The following is a 21745-nucleotide window of genomic DNA, read 5'->3' as shown; positions in this document are numbered from 1 at the left end:
CATAGCTTTCTGTACGGCTGGTCATAAAAAGGTAAATGGCCTTCAATTTTAAAGGTGGCATGATGGATTTAAATAAACTAAACGCTCCAATAAGGTGTTTCTTAAACTTGAAAAACATTTTCATTAAACATCTACCATACATATGTAATTATATACTTACATATCCATATTAAACATCTAATGATAGTAGATGGTGATACAGCAATGGAGCTTTTCAAAGCTTGAATGAAAATTCTTATGTTGTTAAATGTCATGAGGCAGTTACATACATTTTTCTACTAGCTTTCTATTGTAGTCTTTACTGTTAATGAATACTTTCTGAAACTATTCTGAATTCCCCTCGAGCAATTAACTGTCCATAGTTTTGAATGTTATCTAAGCACCACTGACATGAAAACACTAAAAATGTTTACAGAAAGCAGATGGAAAGAGGAAGCTACTTACTGAGGGTGATGTTTCAAACAGATGCTTCGCATGCCCGTAGGACTTTGGACTTTTTGCTCCTCCAGCAGTCACCTGCCCTGTGATGTCACACCGTCTTCATTTGACTAATTCAATAAGGGTGCTTTCTGCTCTGTCCATTTGACTAAAAGAGAAAGACAAGACCAGAAGATTTGCTGGTCAGATTTGCTTCATTTCCCTTACATTCTCTTTAGTAGTAACGTACCAACATAACTAGACTGCATCTAAAGAAATTTTTTTTTATTTTTAACTATAGGTACACCTTACTAGTACCAGGTTGAACTCCCATCAAAACAGACTTATTTTTTCATTGCAAAGAATCAACAAGATGTTGGAAACATTCCTCAGAGATTTTGGTCCATGTTGACATGATAGCACAGATGCTGCAGATCATAGATGAGACCTCCTGTTCCACCACACCCAAAGGTGTGGAAGCCATTTGTACAAGAAACCAGTATGAGATGATTTAAGCTCTGCGACAGGGTGTGCTATCCTTTTAGAAGCAGCCATCAGAAGATGTCATAAAAGGATGGAAATGGTCAGGAACAATACTCAGGTAGTCTATGGTGCTTAAATGATACTCAATTGATAGTAAGGAGTACAAATAGTGCCAAGAAATGATCCCCTACACCATTACACCACCAACAGCCACCTGAATCATTAATACAAGGCAGGATGGATCCATGCTTTCATCTTGTTTACGCCTAATTCTCACCCTGTCACTCAAATGTTACAGCAGAAATCAAGACTCCATTTTCCCAGAGAACTGCTGCTCACTGGATATTTTCTTTTTCCCCCCCAGACCATTCTCTGTAAGCACTGGAGATGATTATGTGGGAAAATCCCAGTAGATCAGCAGTTTCTGAAACATTCAGACGAGCCTGTCTGGCACTAACTAGCATGCCACATCCAAAGTCACTTAAATCACCTTTTTTCCACTATTCTCATACTTGGTTTGAGCTGCAACAGGTAATCGTAAGCATGTCTTCACACCTAAATATGCAGAGTTGCTGCCATGTGACTGGCTGATTATATTTGTGTTAACAAGCAGCTGAAAGGATGTAACTAACAAAGTGGCTGTTGAGTCTATATGTTTACACAAATGATGACACGCATTGCTAAAATTTTAAACTGAGTTGTTCTTTAGTCTAGTGTGTGTTGTCTACACTGGATGCATGCAAAATCCAACTGATTACACAGATAATGCAGAGGAAATAGTTTATTTCCATGATAAACATTAGACTGGACAACATATTAACAAAATGTAAAAAAAGTGCATACACATGAACATTGGCAATGTACAGTACACAAAAGTTAACAAAAAGCATCAAACGTAACAAAATCTTACTCTCAGGGAGGTTTTTACTTATTTACATCTTCCACTCAAGCTCACGTGCTTTGGGGCTGACTTGTGCTCTATAAATACACTCAAATACCTCAAATAAACCCCCCCTCCCTACATTACAATGTGTTTTTAACGTCCTCAGTGCTTGGCTCTTCAGTAGGATTGTCATTTTGAGGCCTGATGCCTGGGACTAATGCAATAAAACAAACACAGCCATTTTCCATAGAGCCTGAAAACTGCCTAAATTAGAGATTATATAAAATATTTTGCGTGGTACAAACACGAGAACTTAATTATGAGTACTTATCAATACACAGTAGCATTTTTAATACTTTCTTCTTAAATATTGACCATGTCTGCAAGCTAATATACTCAAATAGCAAATTGTAGAGAAAAATATGTACAGACTGGTAAATTTCAAAGATAAATTCATCCTATCTAACAGTTTAATGTAAATGATAGTTCTCATTCCAGCAAATAAGGTTCTTCAGCTATTGAACCAATACAATGTACCACAAGTCTCAACAATATCAAACAATTACATCATTATTAGAGGCTATTAATAAATGGAAGTCCACCAAGTGCGTTGAGGGAGAAGATGCTGCTGTAAATGAGCTCGAGTGTGTTTGCATACATTATAATATGTGCTAAGTTATACATTGCAAAGGGTAATGGTTATTATTGGGAGTGAGGTTAAGTAATGTACAAAAAGCCAGACCATCAACACACTCACAGAAAATTTGCAAAGCCTGTGATGCTTTATGTTAGAGCTAAGGCTGAGGTTAAGGCACTTAAATAGAAAAAAAGGGACAAAACCAGCCAAACATAGTGCTGTGGTGCAGGGATGCAGGAATTTTGTCAACCATAATCAGGTCCATGTGCCAAGAGCTTTAAAATGCTAAAAACTGGCTTAACGTGGAATCCCACCTTTAATACATTAAAGAAATAGTTTGAAATTTGATAATGTATGCTTACTTCGACAAAATCAACACCACCTTGGCATTTGATTGGTATAGTCAGAAGCTAGTTAGCGTAGCATGAAAACTAAAAACAACAAAAACAAACAAAAAAAGAAGATTTTTCACATTTTTTAAGTAAGATAATATGTCAAGTAGTGAAATAAATTGGTGGATTACACAGAGACCCATAAACTTAGTTTCTGCTTCCAGTCATCACACTAACCTAAGCTAACTGGATAATGGCTATAGCTTCATACTTACATTAAAGCATACCAGTTTTTTAGCTCCATATAATATTTCCTTAATCTGTCTTTCACAAACCTTTGCAAGTTCATCACTTGTTACAATTTCTGAATTCAAACTCTTTTCAGTTTGAAGTTGTTCAGTTGCAAGCTCTTTCAATCATCTTGTGTTACGTAACACTCAAATGGCCATGTGAAGGAAAAGACCAGCTTAAATAGAGCACCAAAATATTTTAATCTAATTAGTGGAGCAAACCTGCAGCTCCCTCTGACTCAGTTAGTCCGGGGAGAAAAAGGAACAGAGGTTGCACTGTTGTTCATACTTATCGAATTAAAAACAAACCAAATTTCCACAAAAATAAAGAATAAATGCACAGTTGAAGATAACCAAATGATTTGCATTCGTTCTTTGCACAGTTTTCATTTTTCTTAAGTGCTAAACACAGTAATACATCGTGCACACGCTTTCTCTGCAGACAAACAGGCATCCTTTAGCAGCACACCCAGCGCGCCAGTAAGGGAATCGACACAAGAGCAACCAAACAGAGAATTTTACAGAGAATAAACCTTGTGGCACAGCAACTTTGGATTTGTGGCACACCACTTAGGAAACAGCTTTAAAAACAAACAAACCAGAAGAAGCCTTAGGCTATGAGACACTGTAAAAAAAAAAAAAAAAAAAAGAACAAAAAAAGAAAGAAAGAAAGAAAGAAAGAAAGAATAAATAAAAAATTAGAAAAAGCTCTGAAATAACTGCCTGGGACACATGTGTGTAAACCTGCATGTGCTAAGCTTTGCAATCATCTTGATGTCATAGATTACCTTCTCTGCATTTAAAATAAAGGAAATCCAGTACAATAAGTTATAAATATCATCTGATTTTCATATAGGAGTGACTGGAGTTACTTTTTTCAATTTCACAGTATATTATGAACAAATTTTTACAGCATAACCAGTTGACACGTGGATCAAATGTTATCATTAGAGCAAATAAGTTATACATTACACAGGGATGGGCTCCACTTGACACGGCGAACAAACGCAACTAATCCCTTAAACTTTCAAGAGATTAAAAAATATATTTTTTTGATTTCCTGGTCTGTTTTCGTATGACTGTGCATGGTGTGAATGGATACTAGAGTTGTGCTCAACTGCATAATCTACTGTATATGTGATTTGTGTGAATTTAAAAATATCTGTGGATGCAATCCGAGTGTCCGTGCATGTTACAGCTTTGGTTACATCAGAAATGATCTGGTTGTTGCTCGGGGTCTAAATGCCTTTCAATCTTCTGTCATTCTCTTATGCATAAGATGATTGATCAGGTTAGGCTGAATCAATTCAACATCCACTTGAAAAACGAATGCACCTTTTTTTGTTGTTACTTACAATGTAACCAATTATTAGAAAATCAAATGCTAAAAAACTCAAGTAGAAGTTTGTTGTTGTTCGATACATTTGTGTGTAAATGTGTTGGAGATATGTTATGTAATACTGCAAAGTCATGCGTGGACTAAACTAAGCGCTTTCAGTACATGATTAGATTAACTTTATTGGAGGAGGTCAGGGTGAAGTAGCCGCTGAGCAGAAAGAACAAAACAGTCTTTGACCAAAAACAGTCTGAGACGCTCCTGGCCCGAGGTACGGTGCTTCACAAAGAGGCATTAAAAAGGCTACGGTCACATCCACTTTTTTCTTTCATATAAACTAGTATGCTTTCACATGAAATGTTCTCTCACGATGCAAAAGCAGCTGCAGCAGGTAAAATATAAGTTAAGCTCAGTGATGGTTCAGTTATCTGTAGTAATATGAGGAAACAGTGGCTCAGCTATAATTACTTATTGAGCTCCTCCATGAATACTGGAAACAGAGTACACTGACAGAAGCGTGCTACTTCTGTATTTTTCTTTTCATCGACATTTAAATAAAGCACTCTGAGGAGTCATAAAGGAACCACAACAAGATGTTACGAACTGCCACTGCTGCACTGAAACTTGTCTTCTGATGGCAACATGGCGGCGTAATGCTCGTCTCGGCTGGGGAGTGGGAAAAGGGGATGATCCTGCACGTGTGGTGAGAAAGGCAGTTCGAATAGCCCACGGCGGCCTCAAACACACGGGAAAGTCTTCCACCCTGGCTCGATCTGAAGCATCCAGGCCTTAAGCACATAGTGAAAGCAATCGGCCTCATCTGGATCTCAATGCCGGAAGTCTACGACGGAGCTCTCTCTGTCAATGCACTGAGCTTCTGCAGCTTGTTTAAATGGAGCAGAGACATTAGAGTGGAGATCAGCACAGTGCTTTGTTCGTGGTACCACAGCAGCAGGTTTTAACTTCTCAAAGCCATTAAAGAGACTGAGACAGTGGCAAGCCACTTCTCATCCCCCCCATCTCATCTTTGCTTGAGCCACCGTGTTAAGGCAGGTGTCCTACTGAGAGCTGGCCTCCATGGCCATGCTTGGCAGCTTCTCAAGCTGCTCTGCCCTCTGTCGCATCAGTTCCAGACCAAATTCTATCCCCAGTCCTGGCATTTGCAGCTGCGGGAGCTCTACTGCTCCACCAGGTTGTAATTTTAAATCTTCAGCGTCACTGATGGCGTCAGTACACTCCCTTAACACTTGTTCACCCTGCGGTTCATCCATGTCCTCCGTTTCCACTGAGCTGCGGTCAGGAGGCGCCTCCTCACAGTTCATGGGTGAGGCCAGTTTCTGGTGGTTGGTTAGGGGAACAGCTGTGACGTCAGGGGCACAGGTGGAACAGCGGTACAGTTGAGTAGAGGGCTGGATCAAGTTAGGTGGTACAACTGCAGGGCTGGAAAGAGACTGCAGACTCGATGTGGAAGCAAAATTCGTTCCAGGCGGATCTATGCATATGGAAGGGACAGTGCAGTGGCGGGAAGGGTTAAGGCGGTGGGGACGGCCTCCTGTTGGACGGTCACAGCGCCGCCCTTGCGGTAGACGCATGCAGTCCTTACAGGACTGATAGGAGGGCTTCACTTTTAAAGGGTTTCCTGTGCTACCACTGTCCTAAATGGAGAAAAATTGAACAAAATGCAGCATATGGTCAGTCACATGAAAACTAAATATGTTCACTTTACAACATTTACCTCTACGACAAATAGATGTTTAAAATTGCAACTTAAAGACTTTATCTTTCAACTAAAAATGTTTTTTTTTTTTTAAACTCACATCAAAAGCTGCAGGACAGCTGCGCTTGGCTGCTAGGCGGTTACTGTTGTTGGTGTTCAGGTTGGCTAACCCTAACCGGCTTTCCTCGCTCCTCTCATCCTCCTCCCCCATTTTCTTCCCCTCTGAATTTCCAGGCATTTGAGCCAAAGCTGCCATCTCAGCTTCCTCTTTCTTAGCTTCTTCTTCATCCTCTTCTTCCAAAGTACTGAACTCGAGCCTCAGCCTCATGTCCTCGAGGGGATCAAGGCGTCCACAGGTCTGGGCTGCGGTGCCCTCACCAGGCAGGGCTAAATGGGCCATGGGGAAACCCTCGTCCTCCAGCAGGGCATCTCTCTCTACATCTTCAATCTCAATAAAAACTCTTTCCATACCGAGCAGAGGGGGTCCCCGAACTGGAGTGGAAGGCTCACTGTCAAGTGCGGAGTCTGACAAACGTCTAAAGTAATAATTATAGTTAAGAGAGTCTAGAGGTTCCATCTCCAGACCCATACCCCTACAGGGAGATGCCCCGCAGCCTCCCCAGGCTTCCTCTTCTCTGAGTGTTTCCCCTCCACCGGCACAATGGCCTGAGGCTTGCAAATCATCCGATCCCTCCTCATCTGCTCCAGGCCTCCATAGCTTGTTGTGACGCTGTTTGCTGCAAAGGTGAATTAGGCTTTAAATGTGACTAGAATAACTAAAACCACACAGAGTTATAATCTCTTAATTAGCTTCATGAAACACAGTGGTTCCATCTGTTGGCTCTGCAAAGTGCAAACCTTAGTGAAAGCATAGACCTGCTTACCTGGCATCTAGAATTCCCTCATACTCTGCCAGCTGTCTCATGAAGCCGGCGTTTGGCTGAGCTATACTCCGTTTCTGCTTGACAAAGTTGTAGGCTTTCTCCAGAGACCAGCCATACTCCTTCATTGCATAGGCAATAACAGTAGAGGCAGACCGGCTCACCCCCATCTTACAGTGCACCAGGCACTTGGAATTATTCTTCCTATTGGATCAAGAGAAAAGAAAAAATCACTCTCACCCCATTTTATGAATCTAGACAACAGTAGCAAGCCCCCTCCCACCCCCAAGATGACTGGTTTGTTTTGCTCTCACTTGGCTTTGACGATAAAGTTGTAAGTGTCATTCCAGTGGGCCAGCAGGTCAGTGGCATCCTCGTCGTACACTCGGACATTGTGGTAAGAAAACAAGCCTGGGAAAAAGTTGTCGATCTCTCTGGTAACGTTCAGAATAAAACCCACTCTGCAAAAAAACCCATCATGTTAATATTTACTCCTCTGCCCACAGACCTTTATCATAGTAGGAAAAAACAAAACAAAAAAGATCAGTGAGTCCTGAAAGAGCTCACCCACAACCAGGTCTTGATTTGCTGTGACAAATAGCAAAGATTAGATTTGACAAAAAGGCTCCATTCTACTTAGAAAAAGTCTTTCGTGTGTCCAAAGTCTCTTCTCTCTTTCTTCTTCTTGCACTTTCTTCTTTGAGCAGTTATTTTTCTATGTGGTGTTTGAGCATGAACCATATTGTTCATATAGACTGGATATAAAAACTGGATGCAGCCTTCAGGTCAGATACAAATGCTATAAACCTGCATTACTTGCTAATGGCCAGCAGGAGGTGCCTCCTCTGGTTGCAAAAAGTAGTCATGCTGTATTTTCTATGGGCTACAAGGGAGGTCTTTTACTCTGTTAATGTATGATATCAGTAAACACTTTCCTGATGGGTCTAAATTCTTACTGAATACAACATGTTAATTGTGTAAATTGTGGTGCAATGTAGAGAAATAACAGTAAGGTGTAGGGTATAGCACCCTTGTGACTGACAGATCTCTACCACAAGAGAACTCTCCTTCAGTTTCTCAGCCAGATCCTGGCCTCAGTTGTGATGTTTGGTCTTTAAACACCAAGACAGCCATGGCCACAAAGCTCAAATCCAAACTACATTAAGTAATGCATGACGCCAATATTCATAATCTATATGCAATCTATGGTTATTACTAAAGCTCTGCATATTTTCATACTTAACTTCAAGCACAAAGTTAAGTCAAGCACTTAAATTTGGTCTGATTTTAACAGACTTTGCAATTATATGTCTATAGGAATAACAAGAGACACATAAATGAGAATTAGACAAGTGGGATTAAACCAAGAAAAATAGGTTAGATTCTTTGGTTAGTGTTAAGCTCTCAGCTCACCCACACTCACGTAGCTCTTCCAGGTTGGAAGCGTTCCACTCAGAGCCCTAGAGAGGAAGAAAGGCCGAAACTTACACAGAATAACTGTATTTAAACCAACTATATACCACAGTGAAAGAGTATTTGGCTATCAGTATGGAGGGCGGGTATACAGAATTCTAAATTATACTACAAGATGCAAACAACTCACCAAATAGACATGGTCAAAGATAAGTGTAGCCTTGTCCATCTGACCCAGGATCAAAAGCATCTCGTTGTCTATAAACTCCTTGTATTCTTTGAGGTTACAGTTCATATGCTGCTCCAGCTCGTTACGGATCTGAGGATGAGGAATTAACATGAACCCCCACTTTCTTAAAAACATGGTTTCCAAATGCATTACCAACCACAGGTTAAGCATTGGTACCTTTATTTAATATTGTAAAGGTTCTACAAACAAAAGGTCCCTGGTTCATCCCAGGAGGCAAATCCCTTAGTGTAAAAAGTGTAAAAGTGTAAAAATCTGACAAATAAAACACGTAGTGCTGCCTGCTCTGGGAAAATAGTTTTTTAATTTTTATTTAGCAAAAATGCAAAAAAACAAACAAAAAACTTGTTTTGTGCTGAAGAGATTAAAATAAGGCCTTTTGCCTGAATGCATAAAAACAAAGATCGGCAGTGACTAGTTATTGAGGAAAACACACTTAAACTTTTATAGACAGCTAATTTGAATCTTTAATTAGTGTATTCTTTCCTAAAACGTGAAAATAAAAGAAAATTTAGACCATTCCTTGCCCGTTGAATGACAAATACTGATTCGGCACGTACCTCCTTTGAGGTGATGTTTTCCAAGTCTTGAAACATCATGATGTTGCGTAGTTTGGCTTTAATGGCACATTCAGTTCTCTCTCGCTCAGTTGGCCTGCACATAATGAGTCAATGCATCAGTGCTGTGGTCTGAATGAAAATTTGCATAACAGTGTTTCCCACTGATGAAGACAAAGGCCAGAAACAGAAGAACAGCAGCTCGTGTCCAAAGCATATAAATTTACGACTAAAGACACACGGCGCAGGCACGTTTGATCTATGATCTGTTTGGCTGCATGAGATCTGTTTAAATCTTCTTTGAAAAATACAGGATAATTAATTAGTACTGCATGACTTAAAAGATGTGCCCGTTTTTCCTTCATTACATGAGGTGAGTTGCTATGCTGGGTACTCACTGGTCGACGAACATGGTGGGAGAATCAGACCGGGTGCTCTCCAGGTCGGTCATAGCATTCCACTCATTGATGCAGCTTTGCTCGGAGGTGATGCAGCTCTCGTAGAAGGCCATCCATGTGAGAGCAATGCCCCCTGGGAAGTAGTTGAACCGGCGGGACACCTCGCATGCCTTATGGAGGACCTGCAGGGCGGACCTGCAGGAACATGACGCAAACTTTTAACTGCTAAAGATCCCCATTGAACAGAAGGGAAACCTGCACATTATTGGTAATTTTGTCAGCTGACCAGAAGGTGGCATGTGAACGCTCACATACACAGAGTGTGGTAGGAGTGTCATCAGTGGAAAACAGACTCAAATATATAAAAGGTAAAGTATCTAAACAAGATGTATCCAGAAGATTTTGGTAGCCATCAAAAAGCTTCTGACATAATTCTGAGTGAATATTTGACCATCAAGACGTACAAGAATTGGTTCATTTAAATTGGTCGGTTTTAAGCGTAATCCGCTGCTTTCTTCATTCCAAAACCAGTTTTGAGCTGTGTTTTGAATCATTATCCTGTTATAACACCTAGTTAACTGTGTCTAAGTTTCAAATGTCTAGCTGCTGATTCAAGATTGAAGTTGATTAAACCTTGAATGAAGTTGAGGAATTGGGAGGTAGTCCTCCTCCTTCATTATTTCATCCACACTGTGCAACATAACAGTAGCACTGGCAGACCAGAACACGATGCTGCCACCACCATGGTTGACAGCTGCAGTGTTCATGGCAAGATTGCGGTTTGATGGTTCTTGGGTTGTTCCTGAACATCCTAATCAATTTCCTCTCATCTGAGGGTGACAGTTTGGGTCTTCTTCTACACTGCGGCAAAGCAATGCCACATCTGAATAACTTGTACTTATGTACAGTTGTTTGAACTAATGATCCTAAAATCTGCAGATGTTTAACAATGGCTTCAACAGACTTGTGTAAATTCACAATTTTCCTTCTTAGATCTTCACAGAGTTCTTTGAAGTTCTTCATTGCTTATATTTGATATTTGTTGATATGTGTGCACCTAATTTCCAAGAAATCCTTAAAAGTCCCAAAATTCCCATGACATCCATGCCTGTGATGAGTGTATGTAAATGTCTGAGCACAACTGTAACAGACCTTCACAACTTGCACAAAGACACGAACCGTATCCTCCAAGTTAACACAAACAAATGTACACATTTTTAACTGATTTTAAATTCAATTCCCAATCACTTTGGCAAAAATGTTGGGTAACGGCGTATTAACACAACCCCACTTCTAGACAGACATGAAGAACTCACCACATGGCCTGCACAGACACAGGCTTGAAGACATGTGACCGCCCTGCTGTGCTCACACTGAAGCCTCTAGTGAAGAAGAAGAAAAGCCGGAGAAGGAGATTAGTTTGGACTGAGGTGAAGAGTAATGAGGGGGATGTAAACACAGACTGGACAGGGCTCGTCCATGGGGTCTATTCAGGACACCAAACAGTGGAACATTCCTCCAGCTTACAGAGGCAGGGACAATGTTAACAGGTCAGCAAGAACTGTTATCACACAGAGGAAAAAAAATAATCTGTGTAACTCCCTCCACTGCCACTGGTGGGCACTAAAGCCTAAAGAATAGGCTCGAAATGAGCCTCGCTAGAAAACCCTTGTCTCACATTTTGAAGTGATCAGAATGAAAACATCCATTAGTGTTTTTGTTCTCTGCATGTGGCAAAGTGAAACTTACCCATCTCCATCTAAATGTATGTTGGTATCGCTCCACAGCGGCAGCACCATCCCAATAGAGCAATTCTTACTGTAGATCACAACAACATGAGGTTAACAAATCTCATTAAAACAGGTAAAATGTGCACGTGCAGAGAGACTAATTACCTGTCCTTATCTGTAAAGTCCATACCCAGGACGACGTTTTCCTCTGTATCTTGGTGGCCAGTGGTGTAGATAACCACCATATAGCGCACTCGATCTGTCCAGCTGCTTTCTAACCGCACAGCCTGCACGACAAAAGGAGAGACTGCAAAACACTGCGTCTGGACTCTACAGCAGTACTGCTGGATAACAATAAAATGTGGCCACATTCTGGATTTATTCTGCAGATTTGATTGGGTAAAAACCCCAGCTCTTTTCAAAAACGAAACTTTTTTGCAAGCTCAGGAACAACATCTGTGTTTTTACATATGTTTGCAATCCCAGGTGTTTGGCCTATTCCTGCTCTTCTATTATTTTTTGTTTCATGGATGGATGGATCTGCCATCACAACAATGATCTACACGCCAGTTCTTTACCGTTTCTCTTCCTTAAGAATAGCTTCTTGACAGCCACCACTGAGACCATTTGTAATGAGGCGGTAGTGAACAGTACATGACACTACAAGTTTTTGGCTAATAGCTCTGTGGGAATCACCGTGTTAACACAAACATACAAATTTAAGCCTGTCAAACTGTGTTATCCATGACATTTTTCATAGATGCATAGATTCTAAACAAATTGGAACATATTATGTACTTTCTATAAAAGATTTCTCTGAAAATGATCAGGTGTAATGACTGGACTAAAAGTGAATGGAAAAGCAGCCAGTGTCCAAAGATAACCCTTGAAAGACCTTCAGAAAGCCTGGAGAACTTTTGAAGCTAAATATAAAGACAGGTTATTGGGCTCAAGACTTTTGCACATTACTATAAAAACACTCAGTTAACTAGTGGAGCAGGTCTTTACTTTTAAGTCTCTGATTTCATCTTTGCTGAATCAAATAAATGAAATGAACGCTTCCAGCAACAAAAACAAAGCAACACATGGCAACATGTTTGTACTGACCAGCTTAATGCGATCTTCAGACCGGAGAATCTTAAACATGACCTGCAGATGTTGAGGCAAATCACCTGAAAGTGAAACGCAGACTGTGAAATGATTCAACAACAATGCCTTTAACATAATTCACATTTTTCCTCACGTGGGAACTGATTAAACTGCGTTTTGCATGCCAGACTGGCTGAAGGTCAGCGTCACAGTGTTGTCGTCTGATATGGACAGGATTTTGCTTGGTTACCATGGCAAAGAAGTGGATTTCATGCTTCTGTATGTTTATTTGCATAAAATATAACAACTGAAACTAACAATAATCAGCTGACAGACATACTGAAGATCGCACTAACAATATAGATAATATACACTTTAATCAGACATGAGCTTTAGAGACGTGATTTCTGGACTTTCCGAAGGTCAACTACAAACTGACCATTCAGCTTTTTCTATTGTTTTCTTCAGTGGGAGGAAAATTTTGCACATTTCTCACAATGAAGATAAATCCAAATCGTTTAACCTCCCAGCTGTGCTGAAGTAAATATTTAGCAGAGGTTTTTACAAACTGACTTGACCTTTCCTGCCCTTGCCCACAATTTTATAGACACACACAAAATAAACCCCAAAGAGTGTTAGTGAAAGAGACTGGCAGAGAGACAAGCACGAATGGCAGTCACTGATAGAGCTGAATGGCAACCTCACAGTTTCAGTCTGTTAGGTTCATATTTCAACAGTTTTTAAACACATTTCCAAAGATTTTAAACATAAATTACATAAAGGATTGTTTTGAACTATGGAGCATGCAGACATTATTAGGTGAGTCTAATAATTAAACGGTGAAGCTGGAAATGAGCACAAGCACACAGTTTGAGACTTGATCGTTCTTCCCCCAAAGGGACGGAGTTTGTAATCGACTGTTTGCTTGTCTGTCTGTCGGTCTGTTTGTTAGCAGTCTAGCATCCACAGTTTTCAAGATATCATTTTCTAATTCTGTGTGATGGCAGATGCCAACAACAGCTGATTTAACTTTGGTTAAAGCAGGTAAAGGTCACCCCAAATGTGAAAATCAGTAAAAACTTTATGCCACTCACGATTGTTTTTATGGATCGTCTTCAAATTTCACAACAATATTCTACAGCTTGGGGGACATGAGTACCTAGGCAGCTAAGCATTTCCCCTCAACCTTATTGTTAGTGCCCAGTCAAATTTTATCATCCTTAAAGGCTATTTTTTTTGCCTCTTTTAGATAGTATAGCAATGTGAAGACAGAAAACTGGGGAGAAAGAGAGGGAGAAAACACTCTGGTCATGCCGCATGTGGACACGCTCACCCACTGAGCTAAAGTGGCGCCCACCCAAAAACTATCAAAGGAACTGTATTGAGTAATATATCTCATGAAAGAGCATGCAGAGAGCTGTACAATGCCGCTTTTATATTTTCAATACCACACCCTACAACATTACAACAACGCCATAAAGTTTAGCAACTGGTTCAGTCACAACCGCATTATTATAGCTTAAAGTCTGAAGTTTTTACAGTTTATAAAGGCCAAACGTTTCAGCCTATTCTGCTCCAATCAAAGATAATAAAAATAATACATTTTTAGGGCCTTTGACAAAGAAAAATGTCAAAGGCCCTGACCTTTGACCTTGCAGCAGGTCATAGGTCAAAGGTCAGGGCCACACGAATTGGGAAAAAGCTTCATTTTCCATTGAACCAAACTTTCATTTTTTATTGGGGGACATCAGCACTTACTTTGTTTTTTCTTTAAAACAATATAAGGTTGTTTTTCCATACAACATTATATGACACAAAAAGATTAATATACTGCACTAGATTTCCATAGTAACAATGCTGGCGTCATCATAAAAACATCAAAGTTTTAGCATAACGCTTGGCCTTATGGGGGAGTTGTGCCCTCTGAGTGCTCTTGTATGAAACAGTCTATGTAAGCCTGGCGTTGAACTGCAGGGCTCTTCGGGTCAGACCGAATTATGTGATGCTTCAGACTAAACACAAACAAAACCCACAAACACGGAGAAAAGACTCGGCAAATACACATTTGCTTTTGTCTGGGGTCTTGTTTGTGCAGTGAACATAGGTAAAAGAGAAAAAACACAAAGCTTTGTGTGTTTTTGCGTGACTCTGTTCCCACCTGCATGTTTGTGGTGGGTCGGGGTCTTTGGTCCTTGCGTGCTGCCACCTTGCTGGAGGAAGAGGGCGGCTCCTTTGACCATGAAGAAGCTCTCGCTGAGGCTGAAAAGTAGATGTGCAAAAGGAATTCAGTGATGCTGATGCCTGGACACAACTACACTTTGGCCATAAGCAGCCAAATTTGTCATTCTATACCCTAAAATCCAACCACAAGAAATACTGAACTTTCATCAAATGGCAGCAAGTTGGGCTGCATGGTAGCGCTCACAGCTAACCAGCTCACGTATGCCAAGCTAAAAGTCACAAAGAACGGACTGCCTCGTGGAAAATCTGTTGAGCTGCAATAAGTTTAAATAATCTCACTTCCTTGAAAAACATCACATCTGTTGTACTTTAACTCCATTCTCAGTCTTTATTATTATTATTATTATTATTATTATTATTATTATGGACTGAAATAGAAAAAGAAAATGGCATCTCCTCCAGTATTTTATCATGAAGGATTTAATCACGAAGTGAAGAAAGTGAATTCAAACAGCAAAATAAGAGCAGAAGAAGAGAATTCCCTCCACAGCGTGCATAAATTCCCACCCTGGATCCAGAAGGACGTCACGATTTGGATAACTCAGTTATTTTCTGGAGAACTACAAAATGATATCTGACAGTTTCTCATATTTTACTCTGATATGCATTTGTGAAGATGTATTATATAAACAAATCTTCAGGCGAACCATGCAGTCTGCCTTTACAAACATTTGTAAAAGAAAAGGTTGTTGTAAAGAGGTCACTGAATTCCAGCGTGTTACTGTAACACGATGCCGCTGTTGCAACAAGTCAGTTTGTGGATTTTTTTTAATCCACTACTGACTGTAAGTTGAGCAACTCAGCCAATGAAGTGGCAGACCACAAACCCTTGAAGAGCAGGGTCACTGAGTCCTGATGCATGAAAGTCTGCTGACTCAACATCTGCAGAGAAACCTCCTCGGGCATTAACATCAGCACAGAAACGTGCTGCGCCAGGAGCTTCATCGCATGGGCTACGGTGTTCGAGCAGCTGGACCAGTACCTTTGTCCAAAATGGCGTAAATTAAGTTTTTTTTTTTGGCTTTGTCTACAATGGTAAAAGAATCCTTTCAAAATTTCCTGAATTCACAGCAGCAAACACACCAACCCCAAAAGTTAATTCCCCCTCACACCGGGCCAAACTCCACCTCTGTTTCAATCTTGCTAACAACAGACTGACAACCTCAAACAATCACATAGCCTCACTGGCAGATGTAACTAAACTAAACCAACAGCCTTTAGAATCAAATGAAAACAAACAAACAAGAAAACATTTTCTAAAATTCAGCTCTGACATTACTTCGGCGCCATCAGCTGATTTAAACCGATGCAGTTCAGCTTGAAAACACACTTTAAACTTTGTCTTAGTAAGAATAACAAATAGCAGTTATAAATCAGAAAAGACAATGTCAAAAATTGTCAGCGTACTTTCAAAATATAAACATAAATGTAAACATTTGGTGATAAGGTTGTTAAACTAAAATTGTTAAAGCTGAAAAATAAAACTTCATAAAATTCAACCCTAACTGTGCACACAATGAGCCATTATTCTGAAAAGACTTCTTTTTTTGCTCTATACAATATCCTGTACTCTGAAATGACGTCCTTACGGTCCTCATTTCATTACAAAATCCTGAAGTCCAAAGTGATTCTGTTTACTAAAAAAAAAACAATGATTTGGCTTTAACTGACTGACCTGCTGTACCTCCTGTAAACAGGTGAGTGCAGATACTCCATTGTGTTGCACATTTGGCCAAATTTAAGCTGAAGTCACACACCAGTAACGTATGAAAGGCCTGTCGGGACACAGCACACAGCGTGAGCAGGTACTTCTCTTATTTAGTCCTGTTTGGATCACTGAGCAGGACGGATGGCTCATCTGGGACTGAAAGTCAGCAGAGTCCTGATCCAGCACATTTAACAGCCCTTAGTTTTAACAGTAATGGTGACCAGACTCCACTTGATTGGGTTTGTTGACCTTTATGCACCTCACACACACTCAGCTATCTACATGCACTCAAACGTTCAGACTTCCTCTGCTCGGCCCACCTGTGCTGAATGAAGCACTCCTGGGTCATGACTTTGTTATGAAGGCTGCACTAAGCAGGAGGAGAGCTTCAGCGTATTTTCTCACACAGAACAGTGTGTAGCTTTGTTCGACCACGGTCTCATTCCTCTCTTGACCAAAAACACACAAAGCCTGGTATGACTGAGTGGGGCCATCACAAGGCCTTTTGTTTCAGCTCCACTGCAACGTGCTATCATTAATCCTCTTCAACTGTATGTAGAAGACGAATGAGACGAAGTCACGGAGGATTTAGCTTTAAAAAAAAAAAACAGAATCCCTGAACAAATTCACACCGTGACCGGGTAAAGGACTGAGCACGAAGAAAAACCCAATTCTCAACCATCAGAATAAGACTTAGGATGTAGATTTTAAAGCCGCTTGCTTCTCCTACAAATGTTTTCATGACTTTAAAGTAAAAGAGCTCACATATTCTATACTGCCACTGTTTGCAGATTGTTGCTAATACGGATCTAGTATACAGAATGATCTTGTTTGTGCTGCTGTGAAGACTTACATGCGGCAGATCTCCGTCCGAGTCCAAGTAGCTTTCTCCACAAAGTGAGGCAGCACGGTGAGCATGTCTTTATTTGAGGATTTTATGACCAGAAGCATCTTCTCTCAGTCAAAACGCCCCACTCCCCCTCCCTCTTATTAACATCTACCTCTGCACAGCGTGTTTGGGTTGAACCTGCCTGTCCTTCCTCTCTTCCCCTTTCAGCTTTCTTTCCATCCCAAACCCTGAAACCTCCGGATCTGTGCCGCCGGGTTCCGTTCAGATTTGGCTCCCCCGTCTCCTCTTTCACAGTTCGTGATTCAGCAATCGGCTCTCCGTATGCAACGCCCGGCCACAATACCATCATTCATTCCAGGGAGGGGAGGGCGCACGGGGGTGGGGGGGGGGTGGGGGGGTTGTTACTTGGCGTCAGTCTCAAGTTTGACATGCAGAATTCTAAATTAAGACTACACGCTGATGAATCTGCGAACCGCGGAGAAGCTCAAAGCATGATACGACCGTTTCAACTCTGACAAACCCACACGCACAAACACGAGCACAAAGGCAGTCTGTGCCAAAGCTTTGCTGACACAAGTCATGATTTTTGTGACGTCAAGTTGATTAAAGAAAAGCCTCGTGACTGAGCGGGGACAGCGGTTTATGCGCTCTGTTATGCAACGGAGTGCGAGAAACATTTTTTAAAGCCTTGTCAAGTTAAATCAACTGTTCGTCCAGCAGATTTTTCTCCTTGACAGCTCTGAGAAACCGGGGCCAAAAATCAAACATAAGTATGTGACTCATTATGACTCACAGGCCACCAGGGAAAAAAAAAATCAAATAAAGACATTAATGTATAAAATTTAATAGCATTAATTTTCCTGGTTCAGCTTATTTACTTTTATTTAAATCGTTTCCATTAAAGACACACACAAAAAAACTATTAGATGCATTCATTTTGCCACTAATGTATTCATGCATTACTGCATCATCTTGCCGCTGCAGTGATACTTTTTTGTGTTTAAATAGTTCGCCATGATGGATGGAAAATCTGTGATATACAATTGAAATACGTAGAAAAAAGGATTTTCAGCTTGTTAACAAATTATTCAGTAAGGTCATAAGTCACACGCTGAGTATGCATGGCATGTGGGAATTCTTTCCTCCCTCTTTTTATTAATTCATCTTCAGGAACGCTTTTGCATTGCGCTTACTGCAGATATTCCCACTGCAGGCCTGATGAAAATACTATTAAATACAATAATTATCATTCATCTTTTAAAACCTTCCTTTTTCACTCTCTTTTTTGAAAGTATACATGTTTTTTTTAATGTTTACTATCCATACCGACAAACCCTTCCTGACATCTAGTATATTATCTATTGCACAGAAGCATTTGGCAGAAATAGTCAAATTCAGCAGGCACCTATTAAAAAAAACTAAAGATACACTAAACATACCCAAATTCCGATCAGACCTGTTTACTTCCTGCGTTTCTGTGCAGTCCAATTTTGATCTCTAAAATATTTTTCAAAACAGGCATACAAAGTATTTCACATGTGACTAAAGTGCACCTATAATGCTTCTCCTTACATCTTTTACAGTAATATAATCGCCATGGTGGAGGCTGCTCATGTCACCAAAGGTCAGCGTATATGCAAGTAAACACTCCTGGCTCTTTATGATGTCAAACGGGACTTCCTTATATGGCCATATCAGACAAATAGCCTGGCTTGTACACAGAAACCCCATCCACCCACTTCATACCTTCTGTTTGTGAGAGGGAGCCAATAGGAAAAAAGCTGGCTTAAGGACAAGGTGACCTTAAAGGGAGAGGTGCTAGAGCAGCTTGTTTCAGGCAGTGGAGGTGAATGTACGAATGCAAGTACATAATGAAGCTGAACGTTGGCCACTCTTTATCCTGTCAGCTTCCTGGGACAAAGCTGAGATGCTGACTTCCATCATTACAGCTGTTAAGTCAGTGTCAGGTTTGCTGCCTTGTATGTACTCTATTTCACGTAGTGCAAATGCATCTGAAGTGAACTATCCTGAGCCCGATTCTCCTTTAATTGGTCCAAAAACAAAGAAACTTATGTGCTGTATTACAATTTCAGATCTCATTATAACAACAGTATGATATGGGGATGATCGTGGCTCAAGAGTTGGGAGTTCGCCTTGTAATCGGAAGGTTGCCGGTTCGAGCCCCGGCTTGGACAGTCTCGGTCGTTGTGTCCTTGGGCAAGACACTTCACCCGTTGCCTACTGGTGGTGGTCAGAGGGCCCGGTGGCGCCAGTGTCCGGCAGCCTCGCCTCTGTCAGTGCGCCCCAGGGCAGCTGTGGCTACAATGTAGCTTGCCATCACCAGTGTGTGAATGTGTGTGTGAATGGGTGGATGACTGGATATGTAAAGCGCTTTGGGGTCCTTAGGGACTAGAAAAGCGCTATATAAATACAGGCCATTTACCATATGCATTGTTGTTCAGAAAACAAGACCACTATAAGAAACGCAATACTTTTGTATTCTGCTATAAATGTCGTCTCTAGAGAGCTTCAAATATGTTAAAAAAACCTAAAAAAAAGTGTCTTACCTCTGATTATTTTTCCTCTCATCATCGCTTCCGAAATCCTGAAAGACAAGTAAAAAGAGCGAATCTGAAACAGCATACAATATATTTATACTAAAAAAAAATAAAAACTGTGATGATCATGAACAGTGGAACAGTGGGAAAGGAACAGAACTATTTCATAACAAGGATAAAGTTAAGAGTGCTTCGCATTAATAGAAATGCAGGCACCAAACACACATGGACCACACGCTTGAGTATCCTGCTAAACATATCACACAACTACAACTGAGAGGATTTTACATTTTTTGTTCGAAATTTCTGAATTTTTGGCTGCAGTTGCTCTTAAATAAGTTGAACGTCTCAAGGACCATGCAGAGATGGACGAAAGAATGCCTGCGCCACCTGCTGGCCAACTCTCTGCAGCCTGGTGAACTAATCTGTTATGAAGTTGCAAAGAGCTGACAGCTCAATCCTTAGGACACCTTCAAATTTCAGGAATAAAAAACGAAAAACTAATTCAGACATCGCTCGCACACACACACACACACACACACACACACACACACACACACACACACACACACACACACACACACACACACACACACACCTCCTTCCTGCCGGCTGACTCCAGCAGAATAGTGATGGTGAGATGAAGCACCCACCTATCTTCAAAGCAAGGCTTGTCACTGCTTATTTTTGTGCCTCAGCCTACTTCTGAGCGCATAATCCACTTTCCTGAAAACCCAGAAAGTGGCGCACGAGCACAGATGTTAGGATTTCACGTGGATAAAAACGTCCAACAGTGCTCCATCTCTAACCGACGCCCCTGCTTTCACAGGTGGAGGTTTAATGCCTCCAACTCCACTAAGTCAGCATCACTTCTCCACGCAACCCGACTAGAACCAACAACCCTTCTTCCTGCTATGTAACTTGGAAACAAGGAGCACGGAGCTTATCGGTTTGTCTGCGTGGTGCTGCGCGGGATTTGACGTCTCGGTGAGGGCCAAGCGCATTTTCACGGTGCAGTTATGGATCTGAGCTATTCTGAAATTTCTAGAAGTTCGCAAAAACACTTGGCTCGCTCTCCCCACATTTAAGGACCTCCTTCCCAAATTGGTGACCGCACTACTCGCAAATAAAAACCTCGGCAACACCGAGACCTGCGAATGTTTGTGCAGCAGCAAAACGAGCACTTTGTGTCTTGACAGCTAAATCCGACAGCCCCCCTCCGTTTCCCCCTCCGTCCCCTCCCCCTCTGCAGGATTTTTGTTTACAAATCCCCTGCCACAGTAGCCACAAACAACTCCCTGTTGTAACAATATATCAAGTTTGCAGCACACAAGCGCACACATTTGGACACACGCACTATGACGGAAACCAGGTTAACCCTTTCCTGCAGGATATCAAACGCAAACGCCACCCAACCTGTTTTACACACTCCCGTGGGCGCATTCTTGGCGTCTTCCCCCTCACACACACAAAGACCCAGCCCCCCGGCATTTCCACTCACCTCCCCCGCACTGCTGTTGGTCGTGCTAGCCGACGATGCAGCACTGGGGGTGGGAGAGCGCTGCAGTGTCACCAGAGCCATGGTCAGTGAGCTGCAGGAGAGGAGAGGAGAAGGGAAGGGAGGGGAGGGGAGGAGGAGCGCCTATCCGGGAAGATGCGCCGCTGAGATTGTCGCTGTCACCGGGGAGAAAATGCCTAGTCAGACTCTCATCCAGCAGCAGCACCTGACTCCACTGCCCCGGCCGTGCTCCCTTTCGGTCCTGCTCCGTGCGTCCTCTGCGGTTACCGGAGTCCTCATGGGCGGAAAGTGAGAGAAGAGAGAGTTCCTGGGTTTTCGTTCCGCGCCAGCAGCAGCAGACTCTGTGATTTCTTCGCTGGTGTGCAGACAGACAAACAAAAACACAGCGCAGGTTGCAAGCGGGGCAGAAATGACATGCAGCTTTGCCGGATGCCTGTGATTGGCTGGCCTAGTTCGCGT

The 21745-nt window shown here is 41.6% G+C and overlaps 1 protein-coding gene across 2 annotated transcripts; it reads right to left on the bottom strand.

Moving 5' to 3' along the window:
• Positions 1-1666: 1666 nt before the first annotated feature.
• On the bottom strand, positions 1667-21726 carry ssh1b (slingshot protein phosphatase 1b). Of its 2 annotated transcripts, XM_026173836.2 has the most exons (15): positions 21269-21726; positions 19777-19814; positions 14569-14669; positions 12429-12493; positions 11487-11608; positions 11341-11409; positions 10908-10973; positions 9592-9786; positions 9197-9290; positions 8580-8708; positions 8390-8436; positions 7291-7437; positions 6980-7180; positions 6196-6832; positions 1667-6033 (listed from the first exon to the last, which is right to left on the bottom strand). In XM_026173836.2, exons 1-15 carry the CDS (start codon positions 21347-21349, stop codon positions 5437-5439), a joined length of 2589 nt encoding a protein of 862 aa, XP_026029621.1. In that variant the 5' UTR covers positions 21350-21726; the 3' UTR covers positions 1667-5436. The 2 variants fall into 2 exon arrangements, with proteins under 2 accessions (XP_026029621.1, XP_026029622.1); XM_026173837.2 differs by lacking the exons at positions 19777-19814; positions 21269-21726 and adding an exon at positions 17213-17506.
• Between the last annotated feature and the right edge of the window lie 19 nt (positions 21727-21745).

This window comes from Astatotilapia calliptera, chromosome 7 (assembly GCF_964374335.1).
Source record: "Astatotilapia calliptera chromosome 7, fAstCal68.1, whole genome shotgun sequence".
NCBI classification, from domain to species: Eukaryota; Metazoa; Chordata; class Actinopteri; order Cichliformes; family Cichlidae; genus Astatotilapia; species Astatotilapia calliptera.
The sequence above is the reverse complement of the archived record's forward strand: the minus strand, read 5'-3'. Positions and strand labels throughout refer to the sequence as shown.

What these genes read in the sequence shown, in the direction of transcription:
- ssh1b (XM_026173836.2), bottom strand. Translation starts at nt 21,349, where the DNA reads ATGGCTCTGGTGACACTGCAGCGCTCTCCCACCCCCAGTGCTGCATCG. An exon ending in CCCACCATGTTCGTCGACCA is followed by an intron (nt 9,291 to 9,591) that starts GTGAGTACCCAG and finishes CATTATGTGCAG; the next exon opens with GCCAACTGAGCGAGAGAGAA. An exon ending in GCTGTCCTGCAGCTTTTGAT is followed by an intron (nt 6,034 to 6,195) that starts GTGAGTTTAAAA and finishes TTCTCCATTTAG; the next exon opens with GACAGTGGTAGCACAGGAAA.